The sequence below is a fragment of the Macrobrachium nipponense genome, chromosome 39, assembly GCF_015104395.2.
Source record: "Macrobrachium nipponense isolate FS-2020 chromosome 39, ASM1510439v2, whole genome shotgun sequence".
NCBI classification, from domain to species: Eukaryota; Metazoa; Arthropoda; class Malacostraca; order Decapoda; family Palaemonidae; genus Macrobrachium; species Macrobrachium nipponense.
Genome location: NC_061099.1, coordinates 2,042,221 through 2,064,842, shown reverse-complemented (window position 1 = coordinate 2,064,842; position 22,622 = coordinate 2,042,221). Strand labels below are relative to the sequence as shown.

The window sequence follows — 22,622 nt, the reverse complement described above, 5'->3', positions numbered from 1 at the left end:
AGGACGTATCCTTGAAAGTCAAATATACTTCAACGAAATTCTGGTATACCCTATGTGCGAAAATTTCTCCAACATCCGTCACATCAACATTGATGTATATATGCGTATTGTTTGTGTATTACTTGCGGGTATATATATCATTTTGGAAGCTAACCCACTATGCATACTCATCGGGAACTTATACCACCACCATGCGCACAGAAAGTATATAACAGGTACATGAACCCAATAACAACGGACTTTTTCAGATACCAACTTATCCCCATAAAGCTGGGGGGGGGGGGGGGGGGGGGGGGTGGCAGTCCCTTCTTCAAGAAATCCACTATGATCCAAAGAAAATAGTATCCCAAATTATTCATACAGAATTTAATGAGCAATATTCTTGAGCAGCACCCACTTAGTGTACAAACGCTTTAAAAGAACTTCGCGATAAAAGTTGCAAAAATTGAAACGAGGATCAGCAAACATAATAACATTATCCAACATGAAACCTTTACTTTGCAAGTTGAAAAAACTGAAATAAGAATCCGTAAATACAAGACAAAAGAAATCAAGATAAACTTAACAAGAATGCAAGCACTCACTCCATAAGAAGCTGAAACCTGAGAGATATTCAAGACTAAGTGACTTTAATTTCACATTAAATTGAGTGTGGAAAAAAAGGCCCGGAGAGTGTAGCATAGCCATTCTTATTTTTTGGAGGGCGAGAAGGACACAGAGCAGACGGTAACACATTTATCACGAGCGTCCTTGAGATATCTCGTCAGTTTCACAAAACTAAAACCTCTTGTGTTTACTGCACTTCAACAAAGATACCCTCGATAGGCACTGGGGCAGTTGGATGTTAAGATTTAGCTAAGGGAAAAGGTTAAGTATATCTTAGGCTTACCAGACCACTGAGCTGATAAACAGCTCTCCTAGGGCTGGCCCGAAGGATTAGATATTTTTACGGCGCTAGGAACCAATTGGTCACCTAGCAACAGGACCTACAGTTTACTGTGGGATCCGAACCACATTATATCGAGAAATGAATTTCTATCACCAGAAATAAATTCCTCTGATTCCACGTTGGCCGAGCGGAGATAGACCACCGGATTGGTAGCCGAGCGCGAAAACCACTCGTCCAACGAGGAACTTTGGCTAAGGGAACGCATTTATAAAATATAAGAAAATTATCTCTCACACTCACACAAGACAGTGGCCCTGAAATTGCAGAGCCTAACTCTTGAAAGTCACAGGAATCAAAGAATGTTGCAAAATGCTCCAGTACTATTATGAAAACGACCAAAAACATGCGAGAAAAGATCTTGTGGTCGGAAACCTAGATGTCGTTTAAAGCACAAAGAAAAGCTAATATTCTCGAACTTAGGAGGCTGGAAAGTCAGGAGGTTGGGTTCAAAAATAAAACGTAATCCCATTCAACACATAAGAATGCATATAAATTCTAGCAGTGGAGACTAGAAAAATGTTGAGTATAGACAATAAATAAATAGACAAAATCCCAATTATTCAATTAAATATTTTACACAAAGAATACAGTCAAATGGAGAAATATTGTGGAATAAACCGACATAGCATTCTCAGTCGAAAGAAATTTGACAAAAATATTCACAGGATGTCTGAAAAAATGTGACAAAAAATACCAATAGGCAATCTTAAACATAACAAGAGAGATGAAAAATACAAGGATTCCAGGACAAATTGAAAATGTCTCGAAAGTTGCATTAAGCAATTTCAAAACAAAACGTGTATGACAAAAAGAAAAAGACAAAGCTTCTAGAAAAAATAAAAAAACAGTGGAAAATAGGATGTCGTTATGAACTGCTGCTTTACTGAACATCTCAAATGTAGTTATGAATTGCTGTTGTCCTGAACGTCTCATATGTAATTATGAATTGCTGTTTTCCTTATCATAATTAACATATGTAATTATGAATTGCTGTTTTCCTTACAAATGCAGTTATGAATTGCTGTTGTCCAGAACGTCTCATGTAGTTATGAATTGCTCTTGACCTGAACATCTCAAACATTAGTTATGAATTGCTGTTTTCCTGAACGTCTCATATGTAGTTATGAACTGCTGTTTCCCTGAACATCTCAGATTTCTTATTGCTAATCTAAAAGTAAACATGAAAGTCATACGTTACCGAAATGAGTGAGGAAATAAAAAAAAAAAAAAAACTAAAGATAAACACAACGCAATACTTACTGCCTCTCGAGTTCAGGCCATTGGGGGGGCAAGGGAGAAGGGCCACAGCTTGGTACGGAGAAGGAGGCCAACACAGGATGCCATCCCACATCGCGTGGCAGTAGGACCCCTCTGCAAAAATGATGAAGATATTATTTCAGGATTATCGTAATAGCCTCTGAGAGAGAAAGCATGATATATACTGGATACATAGTGTGTATGTATGTATGTGTGTATATATATATATACCATAATAATATATATATATGTATATGTGTGTGTGTGTATGTATGTATGTATGTATATATATATTATATATATATATATATATATATATATATATATAAAAAGCGTATATAGTAGGCATTACCAATGTCAAGCTATATATATATATATATATATATATATATATATATATATATATATATATATATATATATATATATATCATATATCATACGCCAATATAACTGTGCGTAAGCAAGCATTTACGTACATACAGACATACCTCGGCTCTCCTGCATTCTCTCAGTCAGCATGTGCTTGTAAATCCCTCTATCAAATTACAATCATCGTACTTTCACGCTTATCCCCATTAATAAAACTTGTTAAGCCGAGTGCCATGCGATACGAAGTCCTTGAAAAACAGTCAGACACAAACACTGATTAAAAAAATGAAATCCCCAATTACGCCAGGTGGGGTGGCCCCACTGCATGACAACGGCCTTCTCGGCAGCCGAGAAGCTGGAGGTCAGACCTCAACAGGTCGTTTAAGGAACAGACAGAGACAAGGACTTTATTGAAAGGACACCGAGAGAAAACAACTGTTATTGATGCCGCGTATTTGGGTTAATGAGTTCCTTGAAAGGGAGGCGTTGTTTGGAAGTGCGCATCGCGAATGATGCATCCGAGGAGGATGAAGAACTTTTGATGCGAAAGCTTGTCACTTCACTATTCTTACTCAACTGCCTTTAATTTTACCCGTTTCATTTTCGACTGATTATTCTTTTCGTACGGTTTTTGCTTTTGCCGGAAGTGGCGAATCTATTCTGTACGAGATTCTAAGGCATGGCAATGGACTTAAGCTTAATCAAAATGGCCGCCTCTAAAATAATAATAATAATAATAATAATAATAATAATAATAATAATAATAATAATAATAATAATAATAATAATAATATGAAAACTCCAAGGCATACACACGGCCCTTCTTTTGACTGAAGCTGGTTTGAATAAAGGTCCTTTTCCGAAATTGCTGTAACGTCAGAATTCAAATATGAACCATCTAGTACAGCAAAATGCAAAGCAGGCATCTCTGTGATGAGTCACATAGCAAATTTTACAAAGCGAGGAGAAGCGTTTACTATCTTTCCTGAACGCGCCCAACCGCCCCGCACCCCTGGGGCCCGGGTGGGGGGGCACAGGTGGGGCAGGAAGTTTGAAATAGATAGATCTATCTATTTTCTGCGGACGACAACGGCGAGAGTGTTGAAAGAGAGAGTCGTTCTTTGCTAATTAATAAGGCGGTCTGTGGATATCACTGGGGAGAGAGAGAGAGAGAGAGAGAGAGAGAGAGAGAGAGAGAGAGAGAGAGAGAGAGAGAGAGAGAGAGAGAGAGTTTACCTTGGAAAATTAATGAGATAAAACATCACCGGGGCAAGAATTAAGGAAGACAAATGAGCGGACAATAAGAGAGAGAGAGAGAGAGAGAGAGAGAGAGAGAGAGAGAGAGAGAGAGAGAGAGTTTACCTCGGAAAATTAATGAGGAAAAACATCAACAGGATGATGAGAGAATTCCCACAATCACCTAAAACGTTCACCTACACAATATCCACTCGCCGTAATCTCCAATATTTTTATGGGTGTTCCACAATGACACAAAGACTCACTGACTCAAGGAATGAGTCAAAGACTCACAGACTCAAGGACTCGCGGTGGTGAGTCACAGGATCCCCCCTAAAGGCTAATATTATATTATAGTACACACTGTGATGGGTTCCTCCCGTCCCAGCCTTTCTCACCGTCTCCCATTTAAAAATAGCTTGTGAATCCGATGACATTTGAAATACGATCGCCTCGAGACTATACTATAGGAGTAGCAGTGTGGTTGCGGGCAATTTCTAGTGAGTTATTAGTGCTGATGGCTCTCTCTCTCTCTCTCTCTCTCTCTCTCTTCTCTCTCTCTCTCTCTCTCTCTCTCTATTACTGAAGTATTTTTCTGTATTAGTCTCTCTCTCTCTCTCTCTCTCTCTCTCTCTCTCTCTCTCTCTCTCTCTCTCTCTCAGGAATGTCTTGCTTTTCATTCTACAAAATGCAATTATAGTGAGTGAGTTCTCAACCCCACTACCCGCCCCCCTCCCACCTCCCTCCCCCCCCCCTCTCTCTCTCTCTCCTTTTAGTAGACACACATACACACACATAAATAAATAAATAAATATAGATATCTACTATATAAATATATATAACCAAATACGTATTTATCTACTCAGCAAATGCAAAATTACATTAATATAATTTTACACCTTCAAATATAAACGACGCCATAATGCATATATACACAAATTTAACGTATACACAATTACATACTAATATTCAGTACTTGTAACCAGTAAAATATTTTTTACAAAAGAAAAAAAAAAGTGAGCTAAAGCCATATTCGAAGCGAAGTCAGTGATTTAATCGTGGACTAACAAAAAAAATAAAAGACATTATTATGAAAATCACAATTCCACCACGAATTCATCAACGTAAACTGTCCAGTTTAATTCTGTTTCCATCTAATTTAAACTTAACAGTAAAATCTCTTATTTTCTTATGTAGCGTATAATCCATTACAATCTAAATTATTAATCTAAAGTTCGTTTATTGGATGACACACATTCTTACCTTCAAATCTCAGCTGATAACCTTGCTGTAGAATCTGTAATCACCTAAATCAAAGCAAAGGAATAAATGATAACTGTACAAATTACAATAAATAATAACATCGGCAGAAAGCACCAAATAAAAGCAGCTTCAGAAAGCTAAGCTGGACGAGGTATATTAAACAGCACCAGTTAAGAATTTCCTAAGACTCTCTGGCAGATATATGAACAGCAGGTAACCTATCCAGATAAAGGGCAGTTTCTTATTAAGAAGCCGAGACTTACTATAGATATACTTTGCCAGCGATCTTCCTATGGCCGATACAAAAGGCAGTCGAGACGAAGTCATTTTAAAGAATTGCGATGATACACCTAGAAAATCGACAGCATGTTACTGGTTAGAGGGGAAAATGAAGATTTACTGGTTTTTGGAAAGAAAAGATTTACTGGTTAGGGGGAACATGAAGATTTACCGGTTTTGGAAAATAAAAATTTACTGGTTAGGGGGAAAATGAAGATTTAAAGTTCTGAGGAAAAATGAGTACATATTGCTTAGAAGGAAAATGAAGATTTACTGGTTAGAGGGAAAATGAGGATTTGCCGGTTTGGGAAAATAAAGATTTACTGGTTAGGGGGAAAATGAAGATTTACCGGTTAGGGAAAAAGGAGATTTACTGGTTAGAAGGAAAAAGGAGATTTACTAGTTAGTAGTGCAATGAGGCTTTACTGGTTAGCGGGAAAATGAAGATTTACTGGTTAGAGGGAAAATGAAGATTTACTGGTTAGCGGGAAAATGAAGAGTTACGGTTTAGTGGGAAAATGAGGATTTACTGTACTGGTTGGAGGGAAAAAGAAGATTTACTGGTTAGAGGGAAAATGGAGATTGCATAACGAGGATTTACTGGTTATTGGCAAAATGAAGATTTGCTAGTTAGAGGGAAAATGGCGATTTACTAGTTAGAGGGGAAATGAAGATTTACTGATCAGATGGGAAATTAATATTTACTGGTTAGTGGGAAAACGAGGATTTACTGGTAAGTAGGAAAATGAAGATTTACTGGTTAGTGGGAAAACAAGGATTTACTGGTTATTGAGAAAATGAAGGTTTAAGAACAGGTAAATTTTGGGGACAATCATAAACAGACTGGTATAACAATCCCATTCTCTGTTCCCATACTATACATGCTATTCAAAATTGCAATTATTGATTTAGTAGTTGTGAAGTTAGGCAATGCTATTTCATTCAGAATGTTACATCAGTACTCTAGCACAGAACGAGTCATTAGGTATTGGTTACAATTTACGTTAGACACTCTCCATTCTTATTTTCTTCAGGAACTCCATACTCTCTCTCTCTCTCTCTCTCTCTCTCTCTCTCTCTCTCTCTCTCTCTCTCTCTCTTTTATCTCTCCACCCACTCTTCTCTCTCTCCTCTCTCCTCTCTTCTCTCTCCTCTTATTATATATATATATAATATATATATATATATATATATATATATATATATATGTTAACATATATGTTATAAAAATATATGTACAGTATACTACATATATACATACACTTTTACAAATATATGAAGGCCAATGCTGCCCCTATACTAATACTATATAAGTGCACTACACACACCTTATACTGAAAAACACATACTTCGAACAAACCGAACAGAGAAACGACACCAGCAACAAACACAACGACATCGGACAACGTCCCTTTAAAAGCAACAGAACGACGAACAATTCCGCAATTCCGCATTCGGCGAGGATGAAAATATAAATACGAAAAAAAAAAAAAAAAAAAAAAAAAAAAAAAAAAAAAAAAAAAAACACGACGTTCCGAAATCGAGGTGACATAGCCACTCCAGAGGCTATTTCCACCGCCGTCCTGACATCCTAGACGTTAAACAATGAGCTATAAAGATGTCCGTGTACTATGCAAAGATGCAGCTGTGAGTTTTAGGGAATTTTTGAGAGAGAGAGAGAGAGAGAGAGAGAGAGAGAGAGAGAGAGAGAGAGAGGCAGTTATGAAGATTAAGGAATTTTAAGAGAGAGAAAAAAATTAATGAGAGACCGTCAACAGGGACAGGAACGAACGAAGGCAAATGGACAGACAAACAAACAGAGAGAGAGAGAGAGAGAGAGAGAAGAGAGAGAGAGAGAGAGAGAGAGAGAGAGAAATTTCAGACGTCCCCAAAAAAATTTAAATAAATAAATAAAAGACAAAGGTGAAAAAAAAGCGCCAAAACAAAGCGCCAAACACAAAAGACGAAGAAAAACAATAAAAAGACAGGTTCGTTTTTCTCTTCACTTCCTTGTTTTGAATGTCAGGGATACCCGACATGTTATGCAGGGAATTCTCTGAGGAAAATGAGCTCTACGAAGTCCTCAATTTCCCTCCGCGAAGGTTTACAAAGACCACAGTAGCTTTTTGGGTGAGTTACAGTGAAAGGTTACGGGTCGCCGACGAGATTTTTTTTGTCTGCCGATTCTTGAGGTGTGCATATATATATATATATATATATATATATATATATATATATATATATATATATATATATATATATATATATATATTTATATATATATATATATATATATATATATATATATGTGTGTGTGTGTGTGTGTGTGTATTTGTGTGTATGTGCATACTTGCATATTCAGTTCTTGATCAGTTAACAAGTAAAAATTCCCGGTAAATAGATACAGTCAAATATATCTACAATATTCTTATATTTGCATATATATTACGTGTGTGCGTCTGAGAGAGAGAGAGAGAGAGAGAGAGAGAGAGAGAGAGAGAGAGAGAGAGAGAGAGAGAGTAATCCCCTCACTGCATCAAAGTATTAATTTATTCTAATTCCTCTTAGCAGGTTTGAAATATACGTATGACCTCCTCGATACCCAACTGGGTACCGGGGTCAATACGGTTCAAGTCACTCTGGGTATTGTGTGGCAGTGCTGAACGATATCATGTAGTTGTGGACTCGGCATTATTGCAAAGTCTTAATTTAACGTTACATTCGTGGGAGACTTCGAGTATCCGTTTGCTATAAATGAAATTCGATCTATAAACATTATATATCTATATGCTATATAAATATCCTGCAATATATATATCATATATATATATATATATTATTTCATATAAATAAAAAATATATATATACTATATAAGAATACTGTGTAATATATGTATAATATATACATACATTCATACAGTGAGTCTACCGAAATATAGTCTTACTTTAAACCAGAGTGTTTTAATGGGTTCTCATACTTGAGACCTATCCTGTTTTAAAACAGAATATATTACCGTGTATATATATATATATATATTAATTATAGTTATATATATATATATATATATATTATATATATATGATTAAATCTTATTCTTGACGAAATAATGTGCTACTCCATTTTCAAACAGATATTAATAAACGCAAAAAACAAGAAGACAAATGGAAGTCACTAACACGGACAAGAAAAAACCCTAGCAATAAGCTATATCGATGTACAGCCCATTTGTGGATAATCGTATTATCATAATCTTACTTTTTTATTATTATTATTCATGACACTTGATGAATGAAGAGGAGTAAGGGAGATTCCGAGGGAACTTGATAGCGCTGCATCGAGTCTTAAGAGGGATTACGGGGTAAAAGCCTTTGGAAACCAGCTGTGGGAAAGTGAGACCATTGCTCGTGTGTATTCACGCATCGCACACATACACAGGGTGTCCATAAAGTCCCAGTACCATTAGAAATATTTATTGCTCAGAATGGTACTGGGACTTTATGGACACCCTATATTTTATATGTATACATACGTGCATACAAAAACACACACACACATAATATATATATAAGAACAAAATCCCAGAAGGAAAGAGAAACGAGGGAGTTCTGCAAGGTCTTGCGACTTCTGTCCTTTACTTAGAAGACTGCTAAGTAAAAGACAAGAAGTCGAGAGATCTTGCAGAATTCCATCGTTTCTCCTTTCGTGGATTTTGTCTTCATTTATATTTCGTCAAGTTCCATATTTTCGAGATTCAGATATGTATGTATGTAGTATGTATGTATGTATGTATGTATGTATGTATGTATGTATGTATGAAATATATATATATAATATTATTATATATATATATTTATATATTCTAACAAATAGAACGACTTTTTGCAATTTACTTTTATCTAGTCCTTCTGTTTCTCATACCACTGGTTATTAATTACTTTCTAATTTAATTTGTTTGTTGGACTCCAGATTTTATACAGCACCTAAAAACTGCAACAGGAATAACTTATACGAATATATAAATTTGGCTAAAATGCCTGGATGATATCAGTTTTATTTCGTTATTGAGTGTCTGTCAGCTGACCTGATAAAACGCTGGTAACTCGCACTGGGAAAAAATCTGGGAGATATAAAAAAATATCTATCAAAAAACAAGGCGTGATCCGACCTCCTGCTTACTCAACGCACATGGCAGATTCTACGGTCAAACAGCGCGTTGTTTCACCAATGAAAATTAAACTTGATGCGAAACACCTTTTTTCAGACCTTTTTAGGCTCTTCCATAGGGTGCTCCTACCACCCCACCCCCCCAACAACAACAGCAACAACAAAATAGATTGTAGGCTTACTCCTCGAGTCAGCGAAAACTCTCCATCAATTTGTCAGACAACCTCAGTTCTTAAGACTGCCATAAAGAGATCCTTAATAAAAATACGAAAAAGAAAAATGAGCAACAATCATATACACCATTCAACAAAACAAATTACAGATAAGGAGCAAAAACTATATAAAGAATTATATAAAAACATTGAAAAGATCTTAAAAAAAAAAAACTGTATGAGACAACAAACTATACAAAAGACGACGAACATCAGGATATGGAACGAGTTACAAGAGGTACTAGCAGTCACATCTCACAACCAGAATGACCTTTTCTAGTTTTCCGTAAAAGAAAGCTTTGTCAGTCCGTCCGCACTTACAAACTACTGAGGCTAGAGGGCTGCAAATTGGTATGTTGATCATCTACCCTCCAATCATCAAACGTACCAAATTGCAGCCCTCTAGCCTCAGTAGTTTTTATTTTATTGAAGGTTAAAGTTAGCCATACTCGTGCGTCTGGGAACGATGTAAGACAGACCACCACCGGGCCGAGGTTAAAGTTTCATGGGCCACGGCTCATACAGCATCATACCGAGGCCACCGAAAGATAGATCTACTTTCGGTGGCCTTGATTATACGCCGACCAGAAAACTCGATTGCGTCAAAGAAACTTCGACGTAATTGTTGCTTCTTTCATTTCATCATTTCACACCCCCCCCCCCCCCCCCCCCCCCCCCCCCCCCCCCACCCACACCCCACCCCCAACCACAACAAGCGATATTCGCCAACACTTCGCAGACGCCACAGCGAATTCCAAAAGAGGCATTCTCAAGTAGGGCCTGTCTGGGGCACCTTAGTGGGAGTTGCGGAGTGTGTTTGTGAAACCACCATGTGAAAGGATGATCCATTTTTTTTTTTTTTTTTGTTTAAGCCGAGATATTTTGAAAATTTGGGGTGGGGCCATTTTTTTTTTTTTTTTTTTTTTTTTTTTTTTTTTTAGCTGTGAGATTATTTGAATTGGGGGGGGCCATTTTTTTTTTTTTTTTAAGCTGTGAGATATTTTGAAAATTGGGGCCAATTTTTTTTTTTTGTAGCTGTGAGATATTTTGAAAATTGGGGACAATTTTTTTTATTTTTTTTTTGAGCTGTGAGATATTTAGAAAATTGGGGCCAATTTGTCTTTTCTTACTCGTCCAGGTGTGAGATGTGAATGTATTTGAATTTTTTTAATTATCCAGGGTGTTTCACATCTATTTAGTTGATTTCCCATTTCATATAAATTTCATTAAAACGTTCCAGATTTTTGTTAGGGTTAAAGATATAATTCATCTACTTTTTCATTATTCATCTACAAACGCCTGAAAGTATTGAAACTACCGAGGGTCTGAGTTGTCACCATTCTTAATCATATTTACACGTCAAACACAATTTCATGTTTATCCCAAAATATGAAGGATGGATAGAAACTTACATTTAACCCAAAACACAACACTGAACTAACTGAATGTGTGTCTGAGAGAGAGAGAGAGAGAGAGAGAGACTTTAATTTCACATTAATAATACTCTGCAAATCACTATTACTTAGAGAGAGAGAGAGAGCAAATGATAACCTATTCAGAAAAAAAGATAACAAAATATCTTAACATTTATTAATAGAAATGAGCAAATTGGGCACAAAAAAACAACTAACGCCGAAAAAAGCGCTAGATCTCATCTAGGACCCCTTGAATATTAATCGTGAAAAATTAGACAAAAAAAGGGAGGGGGAGGGCAATTCAAAACAAAGGCAGCTGCAAAGGGCATAAGGTTATTTACGACCTATAAATGTAATGGAAATTAGCTCAATTTAAATGGCAATGAGGATCTGAAGACGCCACCATTTGCTTATCGTTTATTTTTCGTTTTTTTTTTTTTTAATGACATAATGCTATCTAGTATCACTAAGTGCTGGTCGATATTTTTGTGAAGTGTCCCAAAAATGTTTAATGCATGTTTAGTAATTTTTATGTATGTAAATATATTATATATATATATATATATATATATATATATATACAGTAGACCCTTGACTCACGAACACAATCCGTTCCTAGACCTTGGTACGTGTTCCAAAATTGTTCGTGACTCGGAGCTAATTTCCCCATAAGGTTTAATGGGAATAATATTAATTGGTTCTCGACCCTACGAACCAATATATATTATGTATATTTTGCCTTATTTTACACAGATAATGTAAAAGTCAGTGTAAAAAACCTTAATATATCTAATAATATAATTTAAAATGGTAAACTAACACTATAAAAACGTTTGTAAAGTGAACACTTACTATGACTGGCGAGACTTCTGGCTTGACGGACAAGAGAAGAGGAGGGTGGTGGGTGGGGAGGAGGTTATTGTGCGGAAGGAGACCCTCCCCCATCCAGGTCGGGGAGATCTCGTTTCCGGAGATTCAACTCTTCTAGGTTTTTTTGGTGAACGTTTTTAATCACAAACTTATCCAATGTCTGTTGCCTTTTCCTTCCTTGCATAACTTTTCTGAAATGGCTCATTAAATTTTCATTGAGCATATTCACGATCCTGTTCGTAACAATTTTGTCCAGATGATACAATTCAAGGAAGCACTGGACATCATTCCACTTTTCCAATGCGGCTTTTATCACATCACTGCTGACATCTGTAACTTCCTCCCCAGCCTCCTCTTCGTCAGTTGATTTCTTTCTTTATTTCAATGGTTATCTTCCTCTGCACCCTCTTCTCACCATCACTCTTCACTTTCTTACTTTCACCACCACTCTTCACTTTCTTAGGGCCCATTATGAAGAAAATCACAAGTTTTAGCGCAAAAAATGCTAAGCGAATTGACGAACGTCTTGTACACAATGAGATGAGACAAAGAGCGATGCGTGGGTGACGCCGTGCGTGGGCGGCTGGAGGATGGCTGTTCCCATGGCAAACTCAAACGCTCTCACGTGTGCTGGGCGATTTCGCGCATTTTTCAAATGTTTGTGTCTAAAAATTAGTTTGTGAAACAAAGTGAATTGTTATTTTCCAGAAATTTCCAGCATTTTTCAAATGTTCATGTCTCAAAAATTAGTTCATGACCCAAACAGAATTTTTATTTTCCGCATTTTTTTTTGTTCGTATCTCAAAGTTAGTTCGTAGGTCAAGGGTGAAATTTTACCTATAATTTTGGTCGGGGATCGAGTTGTACGTGGGTCAATGCGTTCGTGAGTCAAGGGTCTACTGTATATATATATATATATATATATATATATATATATATATATATATATATATATATATATATAATATATATATATATATATATATATATATATATATATATATATATATTTGTATATATACATACATACGCATAATATATATAATGTATATCATATAGATAATATATGTATTTACAAATCGTGTCCATGTGATTACAATCATACACACACACACACACACACCATATATACATATATATATATATATATATATTAATATATATATATATATATATATATATATTATATATCATAATCACCCTTACACACGACTTACACATTCACAATTACCACGGAAAAATAAAACAATGGGTGTCAATCCTGCCCAGTTACGACTTTCAGAGGACTGATTCACAGTGGTGGAAATTTACAGTATGTATTCTATCGGCAAACGAACATACAGTATGGCCGCCGGAAACCAAATCTGAACACCTGACAGGTTGGAAGGAGTGGGTGGATCCGTACACTCATGAGTGACCTGAGGTCAAGTATAGTTTATTTACATCACCATTTTTTCTCTTCTTCCGTTGCCAACTACTTCATTTAAAACATAAACATTTTACATATTCCTTTTGAAATCAACGGAATAAGAATATATATTTTATCAACCTGAAAGATTAATGTTTCTCTCGTCACGGCGTTCTGTATTCTGGATGTGGCCAAGAGTGGGAAAAAGGATATTTGTTGCTATGACAAAGAGTTGAATATTATCTCTCCTTTGAAATGTTTACAAACATTTACAGGACAAGGGATGAGGTTGCAACACCACAACCATGTTTGAGACCAGTCCTCGCTGACTAACTCTGCTGGTTCTAACATAACTGTGAGAAACTACCACTCAGAATAAAGCACCTAAATTTTCGTATTTATTTAGAACAAAGTTAATTATATCTTAGTTTTACCAGACACTGAGCTGATTAACAGTTCTCCCAGGGCTGGCCCGAAGGATTAAGGTACTTTAACGTGGCTAGAAACCAACTGGTTACTTAGCAACGGGACCTACAGCTTATTGTGGGATCTAAACCACATCGAGAAATGAATTTCTATCACCAGAAACAAATTCCCCTGATTCCTTGTTGGCAGAGGGGGGGAATCGAACCCGGACCCTGAGATCGGTAGTCGAGCACCTAATCGACTCGTCAAGCAAGGAACTTATTTAGAAGAAGCCTCAGTGCCAATCACAGGAGGTCTTTCAAAGAAGCAGAACAAAGTGAATTCAGCGAGTATCACTCCGGGTCGTCCATCATTCTCAGCACGACTCAGAACTTTCTCCACTTACTTGAAGATAATGTAACACTCATCGCGGTAGTAAATCCTCTACTGCGCATATGCAGTTCCGGATATAACGAATACATACTTGAGAGTGAGAAAATAGGATCTCTGCGATTTCATATTCACTCTATTTTATCTTTTTTTTCTGCGTTTTGACAAATGATAAATTGTGAACGAGTATCGTGTGTCCACAAATGGCTAGCAACAATTCTCTCTCTCTCTCTCTCTCTCTCTCTCTCTCTCTCTCTCTCTCTCTCTCTCTCTCTCTCTCTCTCTCTCTCTCCAGAATCCTGCAGGTCATTTGATGACCCGTCTACGGTTTCAATTCCCTTGGTAACTCGGATAATCCTGATCCACAATGACAATGCCCACCCCCCTAAACCCCCAGGGGGGAAAACTGAGAGAACTGTCACAGCTAAATTCGTAATTTAACTGGTGAAAGAGGGTCGAACCCTCGATTAAAAAAAAAAAAAAAAAAAAAAAAAAAAAAAAATTAGACGCTTAACTTACCACCAAAATTGCTTCCTTTAAGCCCTTACAAATACTGCAGGCAATCCTCTCGCTTTCTGTTATTCAGGGGCTTGTATATGTATGTATGTAAAGGCACAAATAATATTTAACATCAAACATACCATGGGATTAACGCACACCTGAGGTATAATGCAGGGGTTCTTCACACAGGGGGGTATCCATATCCCTTAAGGGGTATGGGACTTGATCTCTGGATATCTGTATATATTTGATCTTAATGTGTCAGTTTATACATGGGTACGTTTCGTAAATGTATAATTATATAAAACTGTAAATGCTATTGATGTTCTTGCATGTTCTATTCGTACCTAAAGTATGGATTAAGCTAAGTATATCAAGTTATATTGTCAACAAATAGGACTTAACTGGACTTGAGCGAAGGGGGTATGGAACCATAGTGGGCAATTCATTGGGGGTCTGGAGTCATCAAAAGGTTAAGAACCCTGGTAGAGTGAATTTGAGAATTTTACATTAAACGATATTATACAGTTGTTCTTAAAAAAGTCATGCTTGTGTAAGTTACAAAATTCATATATACAAACACATAAATACACTATATATATATATATATATATAAAAGTATAAAATAATATATAATCTATATAAAAATATAAAATATTATATGTATATATATATATATATATATAAATATATATATATATATATATATATTATATATATATTATATATATATCATATATATATATATATATATATATATATATATATATATATATATATATTTTCACCGATTCTTTCAAACTAGTCGACCACGCATTCAACTGCGTGTCTATGCCACTAAACAGCCAAACAAACAGCCAACTTTCCTAGGTCATCACTGCCCAATCAGGGGTCATCAGAGGTCACCAAACGGCAGCTCAGCTCGAAAGTAATTCTGATGCACAGTGACCACCATACAAACAAACGGGTCAATTGCAGCTGATCAGATCAGCTGCCTTATCAGTGGTTACCATGCTCTATCATTTCTTTAGTAAAATTAAAAGAAATAATGAATACAATCAAAGCTCTAGCGGCAGAATCAAACAAACACTGATTTTCACAATCACCAAATCTTAGGTATTTTTTTTTTTAAAGCTGATAGGTAAGATGGGTGGGTAGCTTAAGGTTTCAGTTTTCAAAAAGATACACTGGCCTGACTAATAAAATAATTAATTACCAACTAAAACCCTCTCTCCTTGAAAAAGCAAGATTAAGAATTATATATTGACTAGATTACTACTATTATCATTTCAATACATGAAACCTATTTACATCGAACAAGCACACCAAAGGGGCCACTGACTTGAAATTCAAACTTCCAAAGAATGTTGGTTTCAACCTTCCACCGCAGACCCCACACTGCAGTGAGTAACTGATCATGACACAGAGCCAGTGATTTTTCATCGCCCTGGGAGGGGCGAGAACCCGCGAATTCTGAGCGGCATGCCACGACACTAGCGACCCATTGTTATTGGGGAAATCTAAATTTTCTTCAATTCCCAATCGCCAAATTTATTTATATACATATTGACGAGACTATTGGCGTCATGGCTCCAGGGCTTCTTTCGAAATAAGTAGAATTCCTGGGTGTATTTACCACAAAAGCCTGATCTCAGAAAATAAATAAACAAACAAAGTGCCCTTTCTGATCCGGCAACTTTGTGAGAATAGCGAATTGTCTGGCAGCGGGATTCGAGCACAGGGCTCGTGAATCTCCCATAAACTCAAAAGCACAAGAATACATCACTTTTCAAGCTACAGAACCGGATTCAAATTCATATTCAAAACGTTGGAGTGCTGCGAGATCTTTCGACTCAGGGGTTTTCACTAAGTAAAGGACGTCGAGTCGTAAGGTCTCGCAGCAACTCCTTTGCTTCACTTTCCTTCGTGGGTTCTACCTTTATTAATATATATTCATCACTTTCCAAATTATCGTGATTCAGTTATACATTCAAAACTTTATTCAAATGAATATGTTCAGTAAACATAAAAAAATATATATATATAAGTATTGGTGAACCAGTTTCAAATTCAAATTTTTATTCAAATGAATACGTTCAGTAAACATATGCACAAAAAATATAAGTATTGGTGAACCAAGTTCCAATTCAAATTCAAAACTATACATATGAACACGCTCCGTAAACATATAAAAAAATATATAAGCATTTGGTAAATTATCAGTTCGATAATTTCCAGTATAATAAAAATAATTCTTATCATCGAGGCACCGCGTCATTCCGGGAAGCTTTCTGTGACCTCCTTCAATCAGGTTACGGATTATTATATCGAAGGATGAGTCCACTAATGGAGGCTATATAAAGGAAGGGGTCAAGAGATAAAACTAAAGTAAGAAGACAGTTAGGCCAGCTCTCAGATTCATATAATGAGAGAGAGAGAGAGAGAGAGAGAGAGAGAGAGAGAGAGAGAGAGAGAGAGAGAGAGAGAGAGAGGGGGGGGGGGGATATGTATGCCTTCATGCAAGCAGCTGTCAGTCACAGGCATTTAAAACAAAGGAATGTCAAGTGTCGTATTTTTCGCTTTTTATTATCAAACATTTTAAGTTCATATTCACTCTTCTCGCTGTTGCTAACGTTGCATGGGGCCTTTCCACAGTGAACTAAAAATATTCTTATAAATATCAGATCATTTTGCCCTGGTTGACGGCGAAAGGTCTTAGAACTTCCCCCAAAGAATGAGGGGAACATCCAGTCATCTGGGGAGAGGTTGGAGAATGTCTCTACAAAAAGCTGAATGTTCTCCGCTGTTGCGAGCAAGATTGTTCTCACGTGGAAATCAACATTCACAGAGATCAGTGTAGATTTGCAAGAGCCACCAGGGAGTTGTTGTTGTTTTTTCTCTTGTTTTTTTCGGGGTTCTAACGCAAGAGATCTGTGTAGATTTCAAAGGGACTTCATCTCGCATGTTTTTCCCACTGCTTCTGATATTCTGAGCTTCCTTTCATTTAGAATTGTTTGCGAGTTGTTGGTCGTTTTACATAAAAAAAATTAATTGTATTATTTTTTTTTTTTTTTTTTCACAAACAAACGGTTACAAAATGTTGGACTTTTTACAAACTACATGTTGGTCGTTTCACAAAAAAAAAAAAAAAATAAATAAATAAATAAAAGTTTACCAAAATGTCGGTCCTTTTATTAACAAAATGTTGTTCCTTTCACAAAAAAATAAAAGCTCAACAAAATGTCGGTCTTTTTATATACAAAATGTTGGACCTTTCGAAAAAAAAAAAAAAAAATAATCAAATAAAAAGTTTAACAAAATGTTGGTCCTTTCACAAACAAAAGTCTGCATAATGTCGGCCCTTTTACAAACAGAACGTTGGTCATTTCATAAACAAAAGCTTACAAAATGTCGGTCCTTTTGCAAACAAAACTTGGCAACATGTTGGACTTTTTTTTTTTTTTTTTTTTTTTTTTTTTTTTTCCCCCGCCCACTGGCGGTCGACCTTCGTATCTACTATGCTTTGACTTCTTGCTAATCTTCCCGGATTTTATTGACGAAATCAACTGGGGACACGAGAGCTCACATCACCGTGACATCTGACATCTCCGTCGATAGGCCACCGCGTCCGTCCGTCCGTCCAAAAACTTGTTTTCAGTGATGTCTGTTGTTGGTGGGGGATCATAGCATCAAGCTGACATCATGCGGCGTAAACAGTTCCAAGGACATCGAGGATTCTACGACGGTGTCGTCGGTGTTGGGGTGTCCTTAGGAGAGCGATGTCCCCTTGGGAGCGTTTAGGAAAAAAAAAATGATAAATAAACTCAAGGATGACAAAAAATAAGGATATATATTCCATGAGATCACCTCTTATTTATCATCTAAGTGGCTCATTCTTAATAATAATTTGAGGTTTGTATTTCTACGCCTCGCCCAGTTCCAGTGGTTTTTACGAGCGGTTTCTTTGGACGGGGTAGGGGTAGGGGTAGGGGGAGGGGGTTGTCCTCGATCCGTGAAGGCAAGATTGAAGACCAGTTCCTTAATCTTCCCTCTCGCCCAATATCTAATTCTGCGGAGTCGTTCGTCTGTCAATATGCGTATACCAAAAACACGTTACTTTGACGTATATTGCCTATGAAAAAAATAGATGCATTCACGCAAGATGATATTATTTATCTGCCTGCATAACTGGTTTATTAGGCGGTGGGGTTGGAAAAGTGAAAGATCGATTGTGTAGAAACGAAAAAATTAGTTTTTTTTTTTTTTTTTTTTTTTTTTTTTTTTTTTTTTTTAAGTAATAATAATACCCTTCAAGTGTGCTATATCTGAGGTTTGATTTATCGCTAAATATTGTAATCTAGTTGTTTCTGAGCAGGATTCTCCTATGAAAGTAGTTCGAGGTAAGTATACGGCGTCGGAACAAATATACACATATATATATATATATATATATATATATATATATATAGAGAGAGAGAGAGAGAGAGAGACTGAGAGAGAGAGAGAGAGAGAAATATTAGTCAAGTACTAACCACAAATTCTACTCGGACGTTGCTGAAATTCAATAGCCAACACATCTACTTCCCATCCAAACCAGCACAAAGCTAAAAAGTGTAGAAAAAAAAAAAAAGTTAAAACCACTTTTAACTTTGCACTACGCATCGCCAAATATATCTCTTGCAGTTAGGAAGACAATGTCTTACGTATTATTCTTTATGCATTGATGAGATCTGAAAAGGTAATACGACTTAATCTCGAAATCACTGACATCTAAGTCCTCCCACGATCGATTGTATCTTGGTTAGAGGAGTTCTAAATTTCAAGGTCTCCAGTAGGAGAGGAGAGAGAGAGAGAGAGAGAGAGAGAGAGAGAGAGAGAATTCTTGTACATGAGTGTTACCCCATAAAATCTACACATTACTAATAGCATTATTTTTGGATACATCCTTGGGTACTCAAATCCACGTGAAGAATGTTTCCCTGAGAGAGAGAGAGAGAGAGAGAGAGAGAGAGAGAGAGAGAGAGAGAGGGGGGGGGGGGGTTTGTTTACACGGGACATCTTTTAGTACAGTACCGGAGTAGATAACACAATCCAAAACCCACCGAGCCAGCCCAAATCTAGTCGACCATTGATCCAGAGTTGAAGTTAAAAAGATGAAGCCTTGATACCTTCGAAAGTGAGCCATCTCCGTAACCATTCACACGGGTATTCCTAGTAGTCCCCCCCCCCCTCTCTCATCTCTCTCTTCTCTCTCTCCCCCCCCTCTCTCTCTCTCTCTCTCTCTCTCTCTCTATCTCTCTCTCTCTCTCTCTCTCTCTCTCTCTCTCTCTATTCTTCATGTTTCGATGTCAGTGGTCTTTCCGACTCGAAAGGTTGTTGTCCTCAACCTCAAAAATGAATGTATCAGACGTGTCTGAAAGGCGCTTGTTGCAATTTCGTTACAGGTGGGAAAATACAGATGGCTTGAAGATGTTTGTTGATATACTGAAAGGTCGATACTCACAAACAAACTATTTGTAATAACTATGTTTGTACGTACGTATGTATGTATGTATGTATATCATACATACATGCATACATACATATACATATATATATATATATATATATATATATATATATATATATACACACATACTTATTAAGCTACAAATGTCATTTGATATCTAATTCACTCTACCTCGAAATTAATATAGTATTTTCATATATGTTAACCGAAAGGTAATTTTTTAGTCGATTAGAAATTCGACGGCTCCTGGGCGCGAACCACAGAACCAAGAATGCAGGACGTACAGTGAATATATGAGTCACGGTAATGTGATAAGATATATATATATATATATATATATATATATATATATATATATATATATATATACATATATACACACAGACAATTCGACATTCAGCAAATATCAAATGATGATTTATTTAACTGTCGATACAACTGCAAAGGATAATTTAGCGTGGATTTTTGCTGAGGTGAAAAATGTGTGAAACGTCAAGATAGCCATGATCGCAGATAACGATATAGAACAAATAGAACAATGAATAGAAACTGCTGACGCGACACTTCTGGTCAGCAAATGTGTGGGATTTCAGCGGAGTGAACCGAGAACGGGAAAATGGCACCGGGATTTTAAGCCTACTTAGTTGAATCGAGAAAAATTCGCGGTTTACATTAACTTTCTCTCGTTATATTTTCCTCGAAAGATATCTGAAAGTGTAGCTATCACGCGAGAAGCTATACAACGGAGGAAAATCATTCACCCACAAAAGGCGAACAACAAACTCTTAACTTTTTATTTAAGCATTAACAACAACAAACGCTAACTTTTGACTTAAACATGAAAATGGCCATCATCTGAAACGCCAAGATTTAAACGCTTTCATTATGAGGGACACACTCTGAAAGGCGTTCTAGAATGTCAGAAGCATCTTGAATGACGACCTCAATTTCCCCTTGGTGAGTGTATAATAAAATGATTACTAAAGCATGTTTCCATGGGTGTAATAAAACCACTGAACCTTTTCATTTCTCAATAACCGCTTCTGCAAAAGTCTCATGGCTATTTTTTTCTCCATTGCATTTTTAATAGTTTAACCACCCACTCCTTCAGAGAAGAGAAGTCTTTGACCTCCTCCCTTTCCTTGCAATGACCGAGACTGATCGGGACAGCTGATCCAGTCTTGATAAGGCCACCATAAAGAATAATTATGGAAATATATATATGCAAATCTCACTTCGTTCTCAGTAAATTGTCAGCAGCCAAAATCACTCTTGCTAGATCTTCAAATTTGTTCCCACTCACTGTCTAAATAATCAAGATAATTTTATTTACATGCATATGTGTATATATAATATATATTCGCATTAAGCTGCAAATGTCCTTTAATATCCAATTCGCTCTATCTCGAAATTAATATATTTTCATATATGTTAACCGAAGGGGAATTTTTTGGTCGGTAATAATTTCGTCCTCTCGTGGGTTCAAACTAGCGCACCCAGCGGACTGAGGAGAAATCAGGACTTCAGTGACTTTATCGACTCGGCCATCAAGTGAGTGTTTATATGTATATATATACATGCACTTTCCCCTTAAAGGAGTATAACTCCAGGAGGTAATAAACTGAACTCTCTTTGGGATGGGGTTGCTACCCTCACTAAGTCCTTTCCCCTTTTAAGAAGTGGCTCAACGTAGGACGAACCCTCCAAACACACACACACACACACACTGCGCCACTCGCCACAATCTTAAACGCTCTCTCCTACTTGTGTTCAAGTACCTCTACCATTTATCGCCATCTATCTACTATTTTCTCGTCCTTCTTCTCCTCCTTCCTCCGAACATCATTACCTTTTTACACTTGACATGAACATATTTCCCTCCAGTCTCTCTGTTTGACCAAACTTTCTCAAAATAGTCTGATCTGTATTTTGCAAGAAATCAATCTTATATTTTACCAATTATACATAATCCAACATTCCTCGCCTTTTCAATAGTACTCAATATACAAACACAAACACAAACACATGCATACATACGTACGTACATACATGAGAGAGAGAGAGAGAGAGAGAGAGAGAGAGAGAGAGAGAGAGAGAGAGAGAGAGAGAACCATGGAAGCTGAACATCTGCATTCAAGTGCAACCGTTTGTGTGACACTAATCGTTGCGCTCAGCTTGTGATTTATATATGTAGCAAATGTTTCTTGAGTGGCCCTGTCTCTCTCTCTCTCTCTCTCTCTCTCTCTCTCTCTCTCTCTCTCTCTCTCTCTCTCTCTCTTACTTTAGAAGCTTTATCAGGGACATGTTTAGATAAACTGTAAAGCACAAAAACAAGTGTATTAATAATAGTAACGACAATAATCATTCGGAAAATAGTTTTATTGTTGCTAGG

General features: G+C 36.6%; 1 protein-coding gene across 5 annotated transcripts in view; it reads right to left on the bottom strand.

The window, feature by feature from the left end:
- Positions 1-22,622, bottom strand: part of LOC135210010 (inter-alpha-trypsin inhibitor heavy chain H3-like) — a 360,551-nt gene that overhangs the window by 72,199 nt on the left and 265,730 nt on the right. For 4 of the 5 annotated variants that reach the window (XM_064242770.1, XM_064242772.1, XM_064242773.1 and 1 more), the window contains exons 4-5: positions 5,340-5,426; positions 2,210-2,320 (exon numbers count right to left, since the gene is read on the bottom strand). In XM_064242770.1, the coding sequence (XP_064098840.1) occupies positions 2,210-2,320; positions 5,340-5,426 (198 nt within the window). The remainder of the gene's footprint in view (positions 1-2,209; positions 2,321-5,339; positions 5,427-22,622) is intronic. The other variant, XM_064242774.1, reaches the window with a different exon arrangement.